This window comes from Barbus barbus (genome assembly GCF_936440315.1).
Source record: "Barbus barbus genome assembly, chromosome: 32".
In the NCBI taxonomy this organism is placed as follows: domain Eukaryota; kingdom Metazoa; phylum Chordata; class Actinopteri; order Cypriniformes; family Cyprinidae; genus Barbus; species Barbus barbus.
The window spans coordinates 17376348-17399061 of NC_136760.1; the positions used below are offsets into that span (position 1 = coordinate 17376348).

Here is a 22714-nt window from a genome sequence, read left to right on the forward strand (position 1 = left end):
AGACTCTGTTAGGAGAAATCAATAAACAAACACACAGGATGTGTTTTGAAACCTAGCGACTTGCCTACTTGGTCCTTAAAAAGCATTATTGTATATGATGGCCAAAAATGCAGTCTAGCTATGCAGACCAGAAGCAAACATGTCAACATGTCTGTTATAACCCTTATGAAAACTAACCATGGTTTTACTACAAATAAAAAAATAATAATAAAAAAACATGGTTATTATAGTTAAACCACGGTAATCACAAATTAGCCATGGTATTGCTACACTAACCATAGTGTAGTTATAGTGTAGTAAAACAGTGGTTATACAAATGGTAATCAATATGAAAAAACATGGTTTCAACACTTTTACTAGAATAAAACCATGGTTAATTTTCATAAGATAATATTCCACCAATGCTTTCTAAATAGACATCTTGTAACAAACATTTCAATGTACCCAAAAATGTTATTTAGGCAAGAGAGGGCAAAAATACAAACATTCAAACAATGAAATAGAAACTGATCTCCAGAGCCCAAACCATAAAGCACTGGATGGTTTGCCAAATCTGCAAAGAAATGCCATTATTAGAGCTTTAACTGAGGGTGTTATTGATTTTGTAAGCACCCTCTAGCACCCCCGTAGAGCCGGGCCTGATTTAGGCAGCAATGTTTAGACAGCCATACACAAGTATGCAAAAAAAAAAAAAAACTAAGTAGGAAGGTTTTTGTTGATGTTGTTTAACAGCTAGTGTTTAAACAGATTTGAATGTCCAATAAAGCCAAGAAAATGTTCCAGTGTGCCCACTAAATGGGCCTCTCAGTAGGTCTAATGTGTCCAAGTAGGCACCTAACAAACTTTTTAAGCAGCTAATATTGGAACATGTTCAAATGCCCAAAAATCATTCGATTTTCAAATTCAAATTCAAATTCAAATTCAAATTCAAATTTTATTTGTCACATACATATACATACGTAGTACGACATGTAGTGAAATGTATTGTACGACTGTCCAACAAATTGTCCAACAAAATTAGAAAAACCTCAAGTTTACAAAAATACAAATAGAAAAAGTACAGTAACCATATATACAGAATAAACTAGCAATAAAATAAAATAACAAATAGATATGAGATAAAAAATAGAATATGATTCTATATAGATTCTATAAAAAGTAAAGTGTATGTCAGTGATAAAGTGTCCGTGTGCTGTGCTGTGCAGTGCAGTAAAGTGTATAAGTGAGTAAAAGGATACTAAAGACAAAGACAAATGGTATGTAAGTCCCACTCATTTATCCTTCCGTAACCTTCTACAAATTAGTGCAGATTGTACTTGAAAAATGTGCAAAGTGGAAGTGTGGGGTGATGTGATTATAGTGGAGAGTGGTTAAGACTCCGAATGGCCTGCGGGAAGAAGCTCCTCCTCATTCTCTCTGTGTTCGCCTTCATGGAGCGGAAGCGTCTCCCTGAACGCAGCAGAGAAAAGAGTCCATTGTTGGGATGGCTGAGGTCCTTCACTATCTTCCTGGCCCTGGTCAGATTTTTAAACAACTAATGTATGTCTGTCTAATAATGTCCATCGTAATCATTATCATGTCAAAATATTTGGTTGGTAAGACGCGTCAGTACAACACAGCCATACAATCAAACTTCCTCACGAGTCACGACATAACATTTTGTGGATTCTCACTCTACTCATTCGATTGGACAAGCTCGTTCCTGTAGCAGTGGTTTGGAAACATCTGACTAAGATACTGAGCTCATTAACAGTGAACATTCAAACAAACGCAGAGTCCTAAAAGCCTGCGGTGGAATCTATTCTCCTGTCCATCAGCATTGGCACTGTTATTGAACCCAATGAACAATGACTGCAACACAATGCTCTCTCACCAGAGGACATCCTGATAAGCTGAACAAATGGACTCGGGCGAAACTCGTAGTGCAAAGGCAAATATTTGCTGCGGCTGCAAGCAAACACACACACACACACACACACATATACTGCAGTTTTAAAACCCTCATATATGCAGTTGGCACACTGCCCCAGGCAGCCCCCCTATACTGTATATGGAGGTGGAATGAGGGGTTTTCCCCTGAGCGGGACGGGCCGGTGGCTTTAGAACAGGTAATGCAGTGTGCTGACTGCACTGCGCCAAGGAGAGAAAGAAAGAGGATGGAGGGAGGGTGGAAGAAAATGAGAGAAAGAGTGGGAGGGACAGATGTAGAGGGTTATGTACCCCACTGAGGAAACTCGATGAGAGGAAAATTCAGCCACTGCATCATTTCCCCATGCAGCTCTAATCACACACTGTTCAGCCCAGCTAAGAGCCTGGAGTGATTTTCGCCTATGGACATATTTTAATGTCCTTTTCCTTGCCCATCTCTCTCTCTCTCTCTAAGCTGATGAAACACTCAGGACAGATAAGGGCCAAATGGAAGTCTGGTGTGTGTACGCAGCAAATATATCACTCGGGCAATCAGTGCTCAACCGAACTGCAGCTCTGTTCTGCTCTGCTCAGCGTGAGTGGGGCGGCAGCATACGACCTCAAACACTCTGCGCTCAGATCTGATATAGCAGAATATATTTATCTAAAGAAAACTGTTCTTAAAGTTTGAGACACTAGTTTCCAAGCACTTTCTTGTTCTTAGACAGGTAAAGTCTGCCTGACTGACAGACTCAACCCATCACTCGTTATGTTTTATCTGAAGTGTCAGTGCTGGTCTGTGTTGAAAACATTGACGAAACCATTGGAAATGCGCATAGACTTTGTAATCAGAATTTCTGTCCATCCAAAAGTAATAACGCCACTGAAAAAGAGCTTAAACCAGCCTAAACTGGTTTGCTGGTCTTAGCACATTTAAGCTGGTTTTAAAGGCTCAGGTAATGCTCTACAACAGGGGTGCCCAACCCTGTTCCTGGCGATCGACTGTCCTGCAAAGTTCAGCTCAAACTCTAATCAAACACACCTGCCTTTAATTTTCAAGCAATCCTGAAGACCTTAATTAGTTGCTTCAGGTGTGTTTGATTAGAGTTGGAGCTGAACTTTGCCGGAAAGTCTATCGCCAGGAACAGGATTGGGCACCCCTGCTCTACATGATCCCAGCCAAGGAATAAGGTCTTGTCTAGCAAAGCAATCTGCCATTTTATTAAAAAAAAAGAGATAGAAATTTATATACTTTTTAATCACAAATGCTCGTCTTGCACTAGCACTGAGATGTGAGAACTGACCGATCGTTTTGCTAGATAAGGCCCTTATTCCTCGGATGGGATCGCGTAGAGCCCTTTGAAGCTGTACTGAAAATGCAATTTGGACCTTCAACCTGTTGGTCCCCATTGACGTCCACTATACGCAAACCTTCATTTCTTTTCAACTGAAGAAAGACATCTTGAATGACATGGGGGTGAATAAATGATCATGAAATTTTAATTCTGAAGTGAACTAATCCTTTAAGGCCGAATGTCGACTGTTGGACCATTTCAGTCTCGTTTTTGTGGTGTGTTCCATACTGCTGGACCACCACCAGTGGCTTTTTTCAGCAGATTGAGCATGCTGGCAGTGAAGCCCATTGGTGCAAGAGATCACTTTGATTGGCTGTTCTCAGCAAACCAGTGCTCAAGAAGACAAATGGAAGTAATAAAATCCTGCTTTTAGCAAATTCTGCTTAATTTACGGTTTGTACGTCCACATTTCTAGCTCTTCCAGTTTCCCATTTTGAATGAAGCCAAACTACTACCTGCTGGTATGGAGAGTTATTTCCTCTCACGCAGGTGCAAAACATTCAAACTAGTTGGCCATTGGCTATAGTCTTTGTGGTGCATTTAAGCACAACTTTTCGGCCGAGACACAGGTGACGTGAGGCAAAACCAATATCAGCTTTTGTTGTCACTAATTCTTTTATGATGTTTTGGCTTGTCTGGGTTATTATCTTCTTGGCCAAGCTGGTCTTCAACTTGTATATCTAGCTAAAGAGTGCCCAAAGCCCCTCTAAAATCAGCCAACAGACCAACCTAACCAAGAGTGGAGACAAGTAAACCAGATTAGGCAGTTTTCTCAGAGAGGACGTATTGATTATTATACAAAAAAATATCAAAAACAAAGTGTCTCATGCTCTAGCTAACCAGACACTTGCCTCAAACAAAACTCTTGAGTTTCTTTGAAAGACATGATGCAACTGAACTGAAAAATCTTCCCAAATCCAGTGATTAGTTCACTCCCTTCCCAGCTTAACAAGCAAAATTACCCCAGTCAACCAGCTTCACTACAAAGCCCGTTGGCGTGTCCGAAATCACGTCTGAGTGGGTACTACATTTGAATTTTGAACTTACTTAGAAACCATTAAAAAAGTTCAAATGTACTATATCCACCATGTTGATATGGTCATACTCTTATATATATATTAGTGTACTGTTTTTGCATACTATATAGTAGAGAAGTATTTGATTTGGGATGCAACACATGTTAACCAAGCTAACCAATACTGACACATATAAATCACTCTGACCTTCCCAATAAGGACATTCATATAAACTTCCCCAGGTTCAGCCACAAATCGCCTTGAGCCTTTATATTACAGAGCGTGTAGAACTGGGAATCCCATTTGAGGGTTGAGTGGTCCAAGTGTGTAATAGCAGTGTGGCGGTGATGTAAAGTGTGGGATGTAAAGTCCTTCTCAGCTCAAACAAGGTCATGGAACCCAACTGGCCAAAGCATGCAAGTCTAGTCATACGCATACATACATATAACCACCAAACAAACCACCAGAGATTGTGTTGTCAGCTGCGAGCCCTGAGGCATAGCCTATGAAATGAGACATTAACCTCCACTCAAAGACACAAGACACAGTCCTCAGCAGTGACACATATCATCTGCACTGCTCAAAACTCACAAGGGCAATGAGTACACACATGCATACACACCCTCACAGGAGCAGCAATCTTGTGACGCACGTAAATATATTAATATTAAACACTCCCCAGGCTCAGTTTTCAAATTGCAGAGGGATTGAATCTCACGCTGATTATGAGTTTGTAATTGGGTTTAACTCAATCGCTGGCTCTCACTACATAAAACGGCACAAACATAGAGGTGTCACTGGAGCTTCTATAATAGGAAACATCATTGTAATAGAGGTGGCGACTTGTGTGAGTGACTGTGACTTTGCATTTATTTTGTTTGTGTGAATGTGTGTGTGTTTGTTGCCTCCAGCATTGCAGTTCCTCAGCGGGGCTGATGGTCGGTAGAGGACACCAACCTCAAGGCACTATCACACCCTGTCAAGTGGCAGTAATGTGGGCCCTTGCCACCCAATGTCACACTATGGCCTCTGTGACATGCAGCATCTCTGTTGACAAACATTGTAGGCTTAGAAATATGGTCAGTCCATTCAAATTATTTAGCTTGTACAGGAACACTGCATTCAACTATATTAACCACAGTGAGTTTGTCTGTCGATTCGCATTCTTTTTAGGCCCCTAAATGTGCACTAAATTAGTTTTAAATTCATAATACAGCCACCACTTTGTTTTTAAATAATTAATAATAATTAATTGATTAAACAATATTGTCTTCATTTATAACTGTTACTGGGTTATGCACAAATCATTTCACATAATCTTTTACTGTTAATTAACAAATAAATACATTATAGGATTCATTTTAGAAAATGGTTAGAAAGTATTAACTGCAATATAAGCAACAATGTTACGATTTAAAATATGTACAAAAATCATCTGAAGAGTAAATCCTATAGCAACTGAAATGAGATTTAAGTTTATGTTATTCAGCAAGGACACATTAAATGTATTAAATCTGAGAGAAAATACATTTTTAATGTTACAAAAGATTTCTATTTCAAATAAATTCTGTTCTTTTGACCTTCCTTTTCATTAAAGAATGCATCGGTTTCCAAAGAAACATTAAGCAGCACAACTATTCTCAACATTGCTAAAAATAAGAAATGTTTTTTGAGCATCAAATCAGCATATTAGAATGATTTCTGAAGGATCGGGTATCATAGCTTTGCCATCACAGGAATAAATGACATTTTAAAATATATTCAAATAGAAACATAGAAAAAAGTATATTTACATTAAATAAATAGAGAGTCTTCTTTCAAAAACATAAAAAACTAACCAACCCTTTGAACAGTATATATCAAAATGTCACTCGGAAAAAGATAAAATACCAATAATTAATACAACTGAAGTATTTGTTAGGTTGAAAACGCAATGAAATCAAAGAGGGCAATCAGTAAATAATATTGGCCAAGTGTTACTTGTGCATACTTCTGCAAACAATCAATTTTCATCTTTGTACCCCTCAGCTATTTTGCATCTCAGTAAATGAACATGATATTCCCCACAGTGAGAGCGCTTTCAAATAAACACATTTGAAGAATTCAGTGGTTTCCAGAAAGGAACGGTGTTGTGAGGGCATATTTCAACACTCATTAGTAGCGTTAGATCATTAAATTTCAATAACATGGTTGGCAAGCAGGCGGCTGGCGGGCGGCACGCGTGAGGAACTCTCAGAACCGATGGGCCGAAACTAACGTTTCTCCATTAGAAATGAGAAAGGTGATGTAACGCATGCCAGTCAAGGCTATAGCGGGGGACAGCCAGAGCCACATGAGATCCCATGCCACCGGTGTGCAGAGGGTTTGGCAGGAAATAGCTCAGTGCAAGACCTTAGGGACAGGAATCCGCCTCAGAGTCAGGCATTGAGCTTTACCACAGAGCAAAGCTTCATCACAGGGCCTGAACAGAAACCTGCCATCATGTTTGTAAGAGAAAAAACCAATGCCGTGCTGAAAAATCATGCAGTCAACTCAACAACATTTGTCATTTCAGGTACTGGAAGACAAATTATTTTGGGAAGCATACTCATTCCTTTTTCCTTTCGAAACATAATGGAAACTTAAAGCTTGTTTGTTTGGACGCGATTAAAATTTAAAGGTCTCTTTCCATGTCTGTTTTGTTCTGAATACAGCACCTGGATGATATTATTTGCTTTTAGTCCCGAATGGTATAACAGTGAATAGGAATGGAGCTAAATTTAACAACAGGTTTAATACGGTGAGAAAACAAGAGTGAGAGAGAAACGGCGAGAGTGTGAGTGAAGAAAAAATGGAAGAGCAGGAGAAGGACAGGAAGTACTGTTCCTGGTAAACGCTCATAAATCCTGGCAAATATGTGAAAGCATTCCCATGATATGGCTCTGTGTCACCACAGCAGTGTGCTTTCTGATGCCTCAGCACTTCACACACACTTCATTTAGAGAGGGAGAGAGAAAGAGAGAGAGAGCACATTTCAATCACTGTGATGGATTTCACACAAGCTCATTTGTGCTTCACATCAACAAAGTAGCCCAGAGAAAACTGGACAAGAACAAACAGCAATGAGATTCTATCCATCCATTTATCCATTCATCCATGCATCTATCCACCTATCGGCCCATCTGTCTATCTATCTATATCATCCATCCATCCATCCATCCATCACATAATTAAGCAGGTCACTGAGATACTTCTCATTGGTCATCTTTAAAACTGCAAAACAAACTCCTATCTCTCTTTTATCATCTACCTACCTACATACCTATTTATCCATCCATCCATAAACCAGACCCGAATACATAAACATTAAAGACTCAGGACCATGCAGTTCCTCTATCCTCATATTAATTAATCTCAATTTGACTCAATTCCACCGAGCCATCAGGCCACCAATGCAGAATCTCACGACTAAAGATGACCAACTCCAAGGAAACCAACACCAAGAGGCACAGACAGCCTTTATGGCGTCACATGGGCGTGAAAATGGGCCATCAGAGCACAGAGTAGCCAAGGTAACAGGTAGCTGTGGAAACAGTGGAAGGTGCAGGACCTATGCATTAGCAGAAGAACCAAGCATTCAGTTCAGGGAGAGCAAGACGCCTGGACATAAAATAAAGAGGTAAATCACCCAACACCAGAATAAGATTAGACCAGACACAAAGTAAAGAAAGAAAAAGAACTCTCAATCTATCAGGCTATTTGTACCTCTCCTTTTCTCTCAGGCAAAAACACAGCCAACAAGCAGCGTTGGTATTTTTGGAAACAAATGGCCAAGTACAAATCTGACGACAAAGATTTCTTTTAACACAAAACAAGGAGCCTCTTAAAGAAATATGTCAGTTTTGTGACTTCTTACTGGTATGTGACACCTTTAAATAGCACAGCTACTTTTAGCCTGAGGGTGACTAGAGAACAGGATATTGTTTGAGTGAGAGGCCTTTGCTTGTTATTTAAAAAGAGACCCGAATTGCTTTTCCTAGCATATATCTCCCTCTCCTCCTCCTCCTCCTCCTCCTCCCATCTCTATCAGCCTCCAGGCAGGAAATTAAAAAGACTTCCTCGAAAAAGAGCGACAGAGAGCTCTTGATGTTGAGAATCTCATTTTCATTCTGTTCCTGTGCTACAGTAAGGTCAGCGAGCAAGTCAATTAGTCCAAGCAACCTCTACCCTCACCTTGCTGGATCATTAGAGGAGCAGCCTGGGCACACTAGGAGATTCCCTTAGCCTCAAGCTACTTTTTTTGAGAAGGTAGCACCTCTTGAACTGGCATGCGCAACTGGGCCTTTTTTAACACTCACCTTCAGAGCGCAGAAGATGCACGAGTCCTCCATGCACTTGTGGGTGTTCAGTTGCCGGAAGCTTCGACGGAAGATGTCGAGATGCCAAAGAACCTATGGTCAAGAGAACAGAAGGGTTAAGTCAACTGGTGATCGTAGGTGAAATTCAACTGTTAAGTACCCATTAAGAGAAACGTCTCATAAACTTCCCAAGAGAAACCACTGCCATTACTGTTGAAAATACCAGCATGTTGTGTTTTGGATGATGCTACCCATCTTGAGATACAAACTTTTTAACTAGCTTACCAGTAAGATGTCACCATGGCCAGAAAGACCATGGTGGTCGACCACTATTTTTTGGTGGTGAACCTCATGGTGGACCATCACCAAAGCAGAAAGGACAAATGCTACCCAGCAGAACTAGCAAAAACCAATATATTACAAGACTGCAAGTGCAATACTGGAGAGTTAAGCAATGGCATCGAAAAAGTACCATTTTCAAACTGATTTTACAAGTTTCCATTGTTCAGAACTAACAAGAATTCCCATTCCATCCCAAACTCCATTAGTCTGGCTTGTCAGGACACCCATGCAAACCAAACAACACTGAAAGCAACACATAGTCAAAGTCTCCACTTTTTTGGGAAAATTACTTTCTTAGTTGACTCTGCACAAGAAGCTGGGATAGCATTAAGTAATTTAACATCGAAAAGATGACACACTTCAGCTCTCACTCACCCTCGGGGCAGGTTTTCACATTACACAAAACAGCACAGAGGCTTCCTGGCCCCGTCCCACAGAGCTCGGCCAATATCTGCACAATCTTCCAATCCTCTCAATAAATATGAGCCAGTCCTGGCTGCCGCTCTCACTCTGATCATCTGCCAGCTGTCCACTCCACTTAATCCTCTCGGCAGGCCAGGAATCCAGCACTTCCAGTGGCTGTCCCGGCTCCGGCAGAGTTTCAGACCGCCGGCTCCCGGTAGATCGAGAGGTAACGGGGAAGACGGAGAGGAGGAAGGATGGAGCGGAAGACAGAAAGAAACAGAGATGTGAGGACACAAACTGTCTGGGAGAGAGAGGTGCGATCGCACATGAGGAAGAGAGATGGAGCGAAGGAAGGGGAGGGGGGAAGATGGAGCGAGAGAGAGAGAGAGAGAGATATGGAGAGGTGCGTAAGAATAAGAGTGCGTGTGGAGCGCAGAGGGGGAGATTGCTGCAGAGATATGAAGCTATGAATTACCGAGACCGAACATGCGGTACACGCTGCGGATCAGAGTTGTTTGGAGTTCACTTGCCCTGGGCACGACTCGCACTCATCATATAGAGCGAGACGTAGAGAAACTGCAGAACTAAAGTGGAACAAACAGCGAGGCTCACCTTTACCCGCAAGCAACCATCTGAACCCGAACACACAGACACACCTCACTGATGATCAAAGCTTTATCCGTTCCTAATGCTTCAACCATTGCCAACTGGGCCTGAAAACAAACCCATAACATCTTCATCCAAAACCAGGCTTATACACACATGCACACCACACACATAACAGATCAGCATTGTTCTTCAGTAATGCAACAAAAAAACACAATGCAGAAAAGCTGCAAAATCTCACTTTGTGGAAATCAGTTCTATCTGCTAACAATGCAGGAATGCCACACTCACCTTGGGAAGCTGTGCTTTGTGATTTTCCGTAGGGTTTGTGATCGTATATCAGTCTCTCCATACCTTACTGCAACTAATACACTGGCACTGTACAGTAAATCCTCAAGCATCTTTGGTCATTGTCAAAGCACATAAAGTCCTAGTTGGAGTATCAAACACAAAATTGAATAGGAATTGTCTAATATCCTAGTAGGCAACGCTAAATAAATAACTTTTTTCAGTAGGAAATAATGCAGGACGTGTTGATGTTTTTTGGCTGGTTCAATTCATTTTTAACAGTTTTAATGATTCTAAAATTATGGTTGATAATAAATCTTTTAAGAATAAATCTAAATAAGTGGGGATGCGCCAAAACAAAACACAAAACAAAAACTAGGGTTGTGTCAAGATAAATAAAAAGAAAAATATGTGAGAAAAAAAAACAACTAGGGCTCTAACAAGAAAAATAAAAAATAAATAAAATAATAAAACAGATATATCATGATATGCCACGTTGTCTTTAAACCTGTGAATGCACACTTTGACCATGGTGTACAGGCAGAAACCGCAAAATCCCTTTTTTCTTTTTTTTACTACCGCACTTCCTCAGTTTCCATGGCTTAATCGAACAGCAAAGTGTCAACTGGTTGCACACTTTAGAATCCCTCAAGCACACAGATGCAGAGTTCACCTACTATATCATGAATTCTGAGCATTCTATCGTCCTATTTGACATGTTCCTTTTTGCATATTTGGACGCAGTGTATATAATGACAGAAATCTATAGCAATCTGCAGTGGTTCCTCATGCAGCAACCCATTTGCTGCCCCCTGTGCTGAAGCGAGCCATCACATCAACCTGTGCGTGTGGCTCTAACCCACAGCTACTCTCTTCTGAAAAAAAGGCAGAGACAAACAAACGGAGATAAATCACAAACAAATCTCTAAGTGCAGGACTCCCCTGAGACTGGCGGAAAATAAATAGATGTTTCATAACTAATACACAAAGCATCTGCATTAGGTCCGAGGAAGAAAGAACACTAAAGCCCCTTTGATTGGGCTAAATATGTGGAAGGGGATTATATAATGTTTTTTTCTTCTTTATTTCCCTCTCCTTCTAACATTCCCAATCTTTTCAAGCACCCACATTATGCCTCTTAGTGTTATGAAATGATCCTTCGGGTCTTTACCTAGAGTCAGTTCGTAGACAGTGTATGCCCTCAAAATGGACTACATAAAACATTATACCCCAATCCTTAACAAGCATCGAATGGCTTTCTCATTTCCACTCAAACACTAACACACAGGGTCACACACATATATAAACATATTTAAACATACACACACAAACAAAGCAAAGCTCTGGAGTCTCAGCTCTCTTTTCTTTTCCGAAAAGCCCCGTGGCAGCACTACGTGATTGTCAGTTCAGTCTCAGGGCAGATTTGCTGCTAGTCTCTGCAGCTCTTAAACCTGGCCTGGTTTCCTCTCAGTACATCCTCAAAGAGCTCTGCACTCATGTGTTCCGACCTGCCTGCCCTCGCTTTTTTGCTCATTTCAACTCTCTCACTTTGTATCTCTAAAATAAAAAGCCAAAGAAAATGTTAAATGTTGTAGCAGACAAGTCAACCCTATTGTTATTGTATAAAATACAACAAAATTAATTCCGGCAACTCTCAAAGTAACAATGGGTGCTAAAACATTACAAATAAATAAATAACCAATCAATGTGGTTAGACTAACTTTAAGCATGTATCTACATAGCATAATGTTCTTGAAAACTGACCTGAGTTTCATATTTTGTCTAATATATTGATATAAAAGCAAATGCACTGTGGCATGATTTTCAAACTGTTCAGTAGGGATTATAGTATGGCTTTGATACAATTTAACTTCCTGTCAAGCTTCTTTGAAACAATACGTATTCTCAAAAGAGCTGTACAAATGACTCAACTTGACTAAATATGACTAAAAATAGAGAGAATAAATGGTAAATTAGCTATCTTTTTAAAATAAAATAATAGTTTGACTTTGCTGCATGAATTTGATACAATATAACTTCCTGTAAAGCTGCTTTGAAACTATTTATGTCTTCTGAAAAGCACTATAGAAATCACTTGACTAAAATATAGGGAATAGAATGCAAATTAGCAATCTTTTTAAGCAAATAAATGCAAATTAAATTCAATTATTTAAAAAGTTGTATTATTACAAAAAACATTATCTGAGGAAATTTCCATCAAACTGACAGATTTACAACTTGTCGGTTGGTGCCTGCTCTAGTTCGAGTCTGGCTTGCAACATGTCCTGATCTTATTCTCTGTCCTGATCCTATTTCTGGCATGGGTGGGGGGGTGAAGATGAGGATGCTAAAGATCAAGAGGTCAAATCCAAGGGCACTAAATCACTAGGATACACAGAGGAAATGCTGGAAAAGGCACATAAGTGATTATGTAAGTTGTGTGCCTAATAGCGCAGGAAGATGAGACCAGGCTTAAGCAGATTAAGCACAGACCCTGTTTCATTCCAATCCACTATTAAATGGGCCTGAACCGAGCTCATACCCACAGACTCTAAGAAAGACTAGTTCAGGACTCTCAAACAGCACCATATGGAAACGCTAGGCCTTTAGCAACACACTTCAAAGGAGTAAGGCTGAATTTAAGGGCTCCAGCTGAAAGAGAGGAGCTTAGCAGAGCTGAAGGAGTGAGAAGAGAGATGCTGGAGGATGACAGATTGCATTCTGGTGCTGGCGTATGCGCTTTTCTCTCCCCTTCCTTATTTTATTTAGTAGTGATGAATCGGCTACCTGCTGAACAATGAGCTGAGTATATATGGGTGAGGACTGGCAGGCGGTACCGCAGTTGCAGAGGGGGAATATGAGAAAAAAACTAAAAGGAAGGGTAGGGCAGGGCGATATACATCAAATATCACATTTTTTATGAGACATTTTAATAACGTCAATGATTTAAATATCAGTAGCAAAAACAATATTAGGGTAAGTTTGATTCATTTGGGTCAATCAGTTAAAACGGTCTGTTTCAATGAATCAATTCAAATCTTTGATTTAGTGCACGGTAAAAATTATTTGTTACAACTGTAAATACAACAAAGATTATTGGGAGAAAAAATCTTAAAATACTTTTTCATTCTTTCTACTAAAATTAAAATGCTGTTATTAATTATTTTATAGTGTCACATTGGTGCATAGGGTCCAAAATGAATGCCACGTGATGGTTTTGCTTGAGCTACTTGCCATTATAACTTTATAAAGAACAATATTAATGTAAATGGTATAGATTTTCCCTAATTACTCACCACTAAACTGTCATAAAAATGTATATAAAACTTAAAATGTTAATTAATAAAATGTAAATTCATAAAATGTTCATTCTGGATCTGACTGGTGCATATTTAAAAGAAAATCTGAAATATTTATTGAAAAACTGTGGAGAAACAATGACAATGACTAATTGGTAACAAATGATGTTGAAAAAGCATTTAAGAGTATAAATGCATAAATATCAAGATACTGAATAAAAAAGAAAAAGAAGGTGTTATTTATGCCTCAATAACTTACTGCAGAGTCAAACACAGTTACTGTAAATATGCAGCTTTCTGCAGTGTGGGCCCCAGCTTTACATGGTGAAAATATGGCCAGAATCTCACGCAAACAGAGACAACTTTAAGCACAGTGATAAATTAGACTCTCTGTCAGCAGCCCTGCGGAGAGGGCTCTGATGCTATGAAGTTTGAGCAGGCGAGGGGCTGCGTCAAGCAGAAGCAGTGGGAGAGTGAGTGAGTGAGTGAGTGAGTGAGTGTGTGTGTGTGTGTGTGTGTGTGTGTGTGAATCCCATGTGGGCAAGCTGGGATGACTCAGAGTGACAGATGCACACGCACCACCGTACCCCTCCTGTCCAACACCAGTGACCAATCGATCATCCCCGACTCCTGAGAGGAAGGTGAGTTGCGGCACGATGCAGAAAAAGAAAAACGTCAAAGGTTAATTTAAACATACATAAACTTAAATTCCATGACGCCAGTGACACATTATGTATGTTTCCTGCACTGCTGCATCTTTAACACCACAACAAAAGAAGTCATATTTTACTTGAGAATCTGAGTTTGCTGTGTGTATTGAATGTATGAATTCAATAAAAAGACTATACCAAACTATACTGTCTTTCTGTCGCGTTTTCCTCATTGACTGCCAGCAACAACCTGCAATGTAAGAACTGTCCAATTCAGAAGCAATAAAGCAACTTGTATGAGAATGCATTTTATCATTTAAAAATGTGAGATTCATGGCAGAAGAATGGTAAATGAAATGCAAGATCTATAAGTATTTTTTAAGTTGAACTAATTAATGAATACTGTGTTGTAACAGTCAAATACGAATAGAAAATCAATAAAAATGCTTCCTGTGTGAATGTCCACTACTCACTCCTACATTCCAACCAATGTAGCCCAATTCCTGAACAGTAGTTTAGAAAGATTTGTTTAAATTAGCCAAATACTTTACTGAACTGAATCACAGACTGCTTATTAAATTAATATCTGTCATTGAAATTCAAGTGTCATTATTTTCAACAGTCTCTAAAATTTGTCAGTATTTTTACTGATTAATTGTCCATATAAAAAGATTTTTCTGATTTTTCTGCAGAATCACTCTGAATCACTCACTCAAACAATTCATTCAAAACACTTATTTATTTTAGAATGAACCAAATAATTTTAAGTAGTGAATCATTAAATCATAGACAAAACTGAATCAATTCAGCCAAAAGTGTTCATTCTCTCTCGATTGCTTTGTGGCTGAACATTGATTCAGTTTTGACATGAACTTGGAATACTGTGTCTAAAAAGCAATACTTAATATTAACTTCTCACTGTATCAAAAAATAAAATAAAATAAATAAAAAATAACAATGCAAACATACATAGATAAATAAATTAACTGATTCATTTAATTTTATTTATACTTTGTTCTTTTAAATTCTATCTAATGGAATGGACAAATTAGGCAAGCACAGCCTGTCAGTAATCATTAAAAGCTGCAGAGTGGACAGCTTCCAGAAGACAATTTGTAAATGTTTGAAAGAGGCACTGAAAAATGAACATAGCTGTAAGAATTGGGCCAACACAAGGACGAAAATGAGAGAGAGGGTCTTTTCATGTCCTTCGGCTCTGAAAGTTCTCCAAGCATCTGCTACCTGATCAAGCCTGCTGGCCACATACTCATTTCTCTGATACTCTCACTCTCCTCAGCCCTCGGGGCAGTAATTAATATAACAGACATTCTGTTAGGTCGTTGTGCGTGTGATTAATTTTGTGGGAGTTGTAAAAGAAGTGGTCCTAATGAATTCTTCTTTTCTCTTTGTAAAGTCATTTCAAGATCTCTCGCCTCTCTCCCACTGTTTCAATCTCAAGCCTGAACTATACTAATGCCTCACCACTGTGGAAACAAGCCAAGGCAAATATTACAGGCTTATTAAGGGTTCCTTCAGAGAAGACAGACCTCCGACATATATAATATTTGGTGGGAGTTTCAATATTTATAAAGGTATAGTACATTCCACTCTGTCATGAACAAAATTAGAAAGTTTTACACAGCTCTCACTCAAACATTTTCTTTTATCGATTGACTAATATAAAACTACATGAAATTCATGTTTATTACATTACATCAAAATCACAGATTATACAACATACAACACTAGACTGCAAAAAAAAAAAGGTCAGAATTTAACCGGTGTTTCCCATATGAGCACCAAAGTCCAAACATAACACATTACTGAAGCATGTGCGGTAACAGCTAGACCATTTTCATATGGTCATAAACGTTTTCTGTTCCCCCAAAGAGTGCATAAATGTTTGACCTGACTTCCTGAAGTTAAATAAATAATTTCTTTATTATGAGACCAGTATAGTGTTCCAGGAGGTCACAAGATGGTGACAACTAGCACACACATCCTGTCCTGCAGAGAGAAGTGTCCGTCTACCACCAGCAGAACAACACAGGCCGTCAGGCAGACTAGGGTAAGGGGCGACTGACAGGGAACGTGGTCTTATAATCTGGGTCACTGCACCTCTGCAGATGTGTGACAGGTGTGAGAGGAGAAGAGACAGGTTGCAGCCCCCTCTATAGGGTTACGGGGAGGTAAGACTGTCAGGACGGCTTCCCAAGACCAGATCTCCAGTCAAGCAGACCAGACGGCACTGAGGGAAAGACTCGGGCAACTGATGGTCAGTTGAATGAAGGATGTCACGGGAATGTTCCACAAAAGAGCTTCTACAGGGTTTGAATGTTTGCGTGCACATCCAAAAATAGTGAGCAATTGCAGAAACAAGAGTTACAGTACATTAAAAGAATAGTTCACCCAAAATGAAAATTTACTCTCTCTCAGGCCATCCAAGATGTAGAAGAGCTTCTTCTTCAGGACAGATTTGGAAAAATTTAGCATTACAGCGCTTGCTCAATTATGGATGTATGGGTGCCGTCAGAATGAGAGTCCAAACAGCTGATAAAAACATCACAATAGTCCACAAGTAATCCACAAGACTCCAGTCCATCAATTAACATCTCGTGAAGCAAAAAAGCTGCATGTTTGTAAGAAATAAATCCATCATTAAGATGCTTTAACTTTAAATAGTCACTTCTGGACAAAATATAGAGTCCTCTATATATAATAATGCTTCCTGCAGTGAACAAGTTTATCTTCTGTTGTCCTCTCACATCAAAATCAATCGACATATTTGTTTAGAACCCATTTGGGCTGTTTTCACTTGTAAACGTTGCTTGATCTTTGGATAGAGGACTATTTTAGGACTATTTTAATTAGTTTTTTTACAAATGTGTGATGTTTTTCTCAGTTGTTTGGATTCTCATTCTGACGGCACCCATTCACTGCAGAGTGATGTAATGCTAAATTTCTCAAAAAAAAAAAACTACATCTACATCTTGGATGGCTTGAGGGTGATACATCTTTTTGTTTTCGGGTGAACTATTCCTATAAGCATTAAAGTATGAGACCCTTTTTTATAAATGGCAATATGTAAGTTTAAATGACCTTCAACCTCCATTTCCATAAAACTTAAAGTCATCCAGTACTTCATCCCTTGACCTGTTTAAAGCAGTTTCTCCTGTCTACATCTGTATCCATGCTCTCTCGTCTCAGGTAAGGTTAGGCAGCTGTGTGACAGGAACAGTCAGCCTACAAAGGCCCACTTTGACTCTTCCATGCGGCTTCTAGTTCCAACCCAGTCCATTAATCCCTACTGTAAACAAGACAGTGCCTGCAGATGTTTGTGTTACCTCTAGCTCTTTGTACGCAGCAACTTTGTGCACAGGAAATCACGGCCCACCTGGCTTGTCACATTAAAGAAACACTTCAGCTTCATGCTAGATATCGGTCCTGCTCCAGACAGATACTGACGCTAAATACAGGTAGACCTTTTAACAAACATACTCCAGACATATGGCAATGCAGGTGAACTATTTATGGTTTATTTATGTTTTTTTCAACAGCTGTCTTTTACACTTGCCGCAATATTTTGTGAGTCAGATAACGACGTAGCTGTTATTACATCACACGGATACACACTAGACTAGAATTGCTGTGCTGTTCTGGTCTCTTCCGGCGTACAGTGAAAGTGCTGCAACCTCACAGGCACACAAGTTAAAAATAGTTATTTTGGTTTAATAGGTGTTTCTAATCTTATTTCAAGTAATAAACAACTATTCAGAACAACGTATTGCCATGACACACTATTTTTGCATATATTTCATGCATTGAGCAAATTTGCTCATGAATCCATTAAATGTTTATAATGCTGCTGCACACTGTATCATAGTGTATAGTGCAAAGTAAGCAACATGGTAGTCTTGCATACTGAACACAGTTAATTTTGAGGTTGCCCAAGGTAATACTTGTGCATACTGCATAGACGCGAAAAAGCATATCCAGTCATTGTTTACTGGTATTTTTTAGCTTTGTGTGTCTCAAATAAAGTGCATAAATTAGCATAAATGAATTTGGAAACATATTTATCCTTGAGCCAGCATTCCCCAAAAGGTTTACATGAATGTAATGCTTGTCTTTCTCAATTAAAACTCATCAGGACGGGATGTTTTTTTGCCGCTGGACTACTTACAAATTATTCATCTTATCATACTAAACAACTATTACTATATGAACATAACAAGAAAGAAATTAAAGAAGCAAAAACAGAAAAGGAATGAAAGAGGGAATAAAAGGAGGAGAAATTAAGGGAGGGAGAAAATTACAGGGAATGGAAGGATGGAAATGAAATGGAGAGGAAAACCAGAGGGAAGTAATGAAAGAAAGAGGGGATGATCAAGGAAGAATGGACAGAAAGGAAGAGAATGTAAGTTAAAGGGAAACAGGAAAGAATGAATAAAAAATGAAAGAACAAATGAGAGATGCAAGTGAAAGGAAAAGGAAAAGAGGAAGGAAGGTAGAAAATGAATAGAAGGAAGAAATGATTTTTTTTAAGCAAAGAAGGAAAAGAAAGATGAAGAAATGAGTAAGTAAAAAAAGGATGTAAAAGAAAAGAAAAGGAGTAAAACAGGAGGGAGTAAACAAGAAAAGGAAGAATAACAAAGGAAAAACAGACAGATGGAAAAAAGACCATGGAAATTAAAAGAAAATGAAAGGAAAAGAGGAAGGAAGAAAATTAAAAAAGAAAAAAATGAATGAAATAAGGAATGAAAGAAGTAAAAAAGGACAGAAAATCAAAGAAAGACAGAAAGAATTGAAGGATAGAAATTAAAAGAAAAGAAAATTAGGAGGGAAGTACAGAAAGAAAAAATGGAGAATGAAGGAAGAATGAAAGGAAATAAGAGACTGAAACAGGAGAATGAAGGGAATAAAAAAGGAATAAGGAAGGAAGTGAGAAAAGGACAGAAAAATGAAGGAATAAAGGAAGGATGGAAAATAAAAAAGGAAGAACGTAAAAGAAAGAAAGAAAGAAAGAAAGAAAGAAAGAAAGAAGCCACTCTGTCCTGCTGTTTGAGTAATAAAACAGATATTGCAAATGAGCCATTGTGAGGAGTAAAAGAAACATTGGCATGCCTCATTAGCTCCTCTCTGTCTTTCTTCACCATTATTTCTTTTTCATCTCAAGGTATTTCTATCAGTAATGATTGCGTTCACAGCTGGTATGAGGGAAGACAGCTGAAAAATGGCTTTTTAAGTGCCGCAATCACCATAAAATCTGGATTTGATCAAGTTGGCAGGCAGAGGAAATAAATTAATGAAGGAAGGGAAGCCACGTGACCCGGGCTAGAGGGGAGACAAAGGCGGTGTGGCGTGGACCGGGATAATTACCAGCAGCAGTCCCAGCCCGGCTTCAGTCAATGACGCGGGCTGTTTATTCAAATGAGCTCTGATAAGGCTTAATGTGGACAGCGGCTTATTGCTCTCGTCATAATGAGAAAAATCACAACACTCTCAGAACAGGTGCTCCGACAGACAAGCAACACAGACAGTGCAGTGTAAAACAGCACTGAATAAGGAAAAAAAGAGATAAAAACCAGGAAAAAATGCTATGGTATGCTAACAGTGCAGGTGATGCTGGAGACTGTTTTTAGGCTAAACATATGCTTCGTTATGATTCCCCATCTATCCATTTAATACTCAAACAAACAGGTTGTCTATATGAATATAGAGGGAATTATTTCTGTATAGTTAGCCTCTCTGATGGGAGATTTTACAAAACAGGTGCCATTTGTGCTTCGAATTGACAAGATATACAGCGATTTCAATAATGAATAACAGATGCCAAAACACAGTCGTGTCGTGTCTCCACTCGTATTTATAGCACCTTTCTGAATAAACAGACTCATTTTTAAATGGGGAAAAAAAAATGAAAATAAAAGTAGCATTTTGTCTTCATTCTCTCACTATTATGTAAGTGATACTGTATTATTAAAAAGTAATTATATAAAAAAAAAGTTTTTTTGTTTGTTTTTTTTAATCTCATTAAACATTCAAATAAACATTCTTTTAAGAAAGGAGCTCTTCAAGTTTATTTTATTTTACTAATTATCAACTTTATATTAGCATGATTTTGTATTGTAAACAAATGATAATTAAAAAATGCTAATTTCTGTAGAAATATCAGAATTAAATTCTCTTTCTAAGCAGTTTCACTTCATTGAAAGCAATGCAAAATTACACTACATCAATTTTTTTATGCTCACCTTTGTTTATGCTAACAAAGTAAAAACTAAAATTTTATGAAAAATGAATACAATTTAAAAGGACTTTTCAATTGTTTATTCCTGTGATTGCAAAGCTGAATTTCTCCAGTCTCCAGTGTCCCATGATCCTTCAGAAATCATTCTTAATATGCAGATTTGCTGCCCAAGAAACATTTCTTATTATTACCATTACTGAAAACCGTTGTGCTGCTTAATATTTTTGTGGAAACTGATACAATTTTTTTTTCTTTGATAAATAGAAAGATCAAAAGAACAGCATGAATTTGATATTGAAAATTGCAAGTCTTTACTGTGTTTAGTTTCAATTTAAAGCATCTCTGCTGAATAAGTATTAATTTTGCTTTAGGTGGCACAATGTAACTTTAAGAACATTTAAACACATTATCTCTCTGACCGACTGTAAAAAATCTTGAAAAGTACTTTTAGGAAAAGGCACCCACTTCACAGAATGACCCTGCAGTAGTTTAGGTACTTCTGCAGACATTTTTAAATTAGATATGATTAGACTCTTCATGAAGAGAAAAAAATGAGATATGATTAGACACTTCATAATAAGTACATGATTTGATTTAAAAAAGTGTATTAATTATTTCATCAAGGTTATCTCAGGATACTGTAAAGTAAGCCCTGGGCTCTCAAATGAAGCTCTCCAGATTTCAGAGCAAAAAAAAAACTTGCTAAATTAAGAGCCTTTCGTGTTACTTAAGACGCAGTGGGATGAGAATGTGCATGGAGAGGGAAATTTAGAACTCAACTTCCAAGCTTAAATTAAACACCTAATATCTGGAGGAGTCTGTCGAGACCCTTTCCAAACTGATATTAGGTAGAGCTTCGTAGGTCTCGGACTTAAACAACTAGTTCACCCATAAATGAACTCACCCTCATGTTGTCCCAAACCTGAATGAGCTTCTTTCTTCTGCTAAACATAAAAGAAGCGGCCGAATAAATGATGACAGAATTTTTCATCTCTTTAATTCTGAGGAAAAAACCCCCCCAAAAAACGAAGTACATGTTGGTCCCCAGGCAGATGCCAATGACACAGAACCCATTTAGCCGAGCTTCTTTCCAGCACAGTGTTCAGACCACAGAATTAGTATAATAGCCCATTTTTATTTTTCATTACCTATTAATAAGTCTCTACTGCGAGATGAAGCCCAGACCTTTTGCTCCCACGCACCTGCCTGGCCTGATCCGCCTGAAAATGAGCATCCATCGCTGAGCTCATTCCAGAAAAGCTCAAACAGATCCATAGTGCTAGACTTGGCTTTTGAATGAAGTGCCCTAGAGGGTCCACGTTAACCCATTTACAACAGCACACTCAGGATACATGATGCATAAGATCCTTTGGAGAAACGGCTGCGATGCTACAGTATCTCACACATGATGAGCTAATCTAGAGGGGCCTCGCTAACAGAATTACTGTCTAACGTCTGATAAGAAGTTAGTTTGCCTTCACTGGATCTGTGATTTGATTTAGCTCTTTCAAGTAAGTTGCGAGTGAACAAAAAGGAAAAAATTAAAAAACACCCTCCAGCATACTTCTGCTCCCTCATCCCTGTCCAGCGCTGTTACAGCGACTATAAAGTGATTATTAAGGATTGCTCTAAAGTGGGGAGAATAAAAATGTTATGATTTGATAACTTTTTTTTTTTTACCCTTTCTCTTTTTCCTCACTTACTCTTTTTAGTCGTATCTTCCTGCATGTGCAGTATTTGTACATATACATCTATATATACTGTGTAATAAACACACATTATATTTCAGTTTTTGTTTTAATTATTGTAGTGCATGAAGTTAAACTAAATGAGATTGTGAATGTGTCATGGCTATGGCTTTTTGGAGAAGCATCCAAGGCTATGTTGGGTAGGTAACAGAGAGGGATGTTTAATTTATGAGCAGACAGACTGTTTGGCCAGACACATTGGTGTAAGTGAGGACAGCCTACAAGGAAGACCCAGATAAAGCTCTACTAAACTGGGACCGGCAGAGACCAACAGTGACATCAGATACAGCAGCATGAAAAAGACAGAATGGAAGGGAGAAACAGAGAGAAATCCATAACACTCTGAATGAACTCTACAGCCATCCCAGAATACTAATACTGCTTCAACTGCACAACAACTTCTCTGTGAGCGATCACATTTGTTCTGAGCTGTTCACAAGGTCCAAGGAAGAACCTTTGGCCATAACTACCAAAACTGAGTGAACTGAGAAAATGTAAATGCCCTATGAA

The 22714-nt window shown here is 38.6% G+C and overlaps 1 protein-coding gene across 1 annotated transcript in view; it reads right to left on the minus strand.

Moving 5' to 3' along the window:
- The window catches only part of LOC306852688 (ubiquitin carboxyl-terminal hydrolase 54-like), a gene marked incomplete at its 5' end in the record, with an annotated part of 56220 nt that overhangs the window by 31785 nt on the left and 1721 nt on the right, over positions 1–22714 (minus strand). The window contains one exon of the mRNA XM_079389722.1: positions 8617–8709. Coding sequence (XP_079245848.1) covers positions 8617–8709 — 93 coding nt within the window. The remainder of the gene's footprint in view (positions 1–8616; positions 8710–22714) is intronic.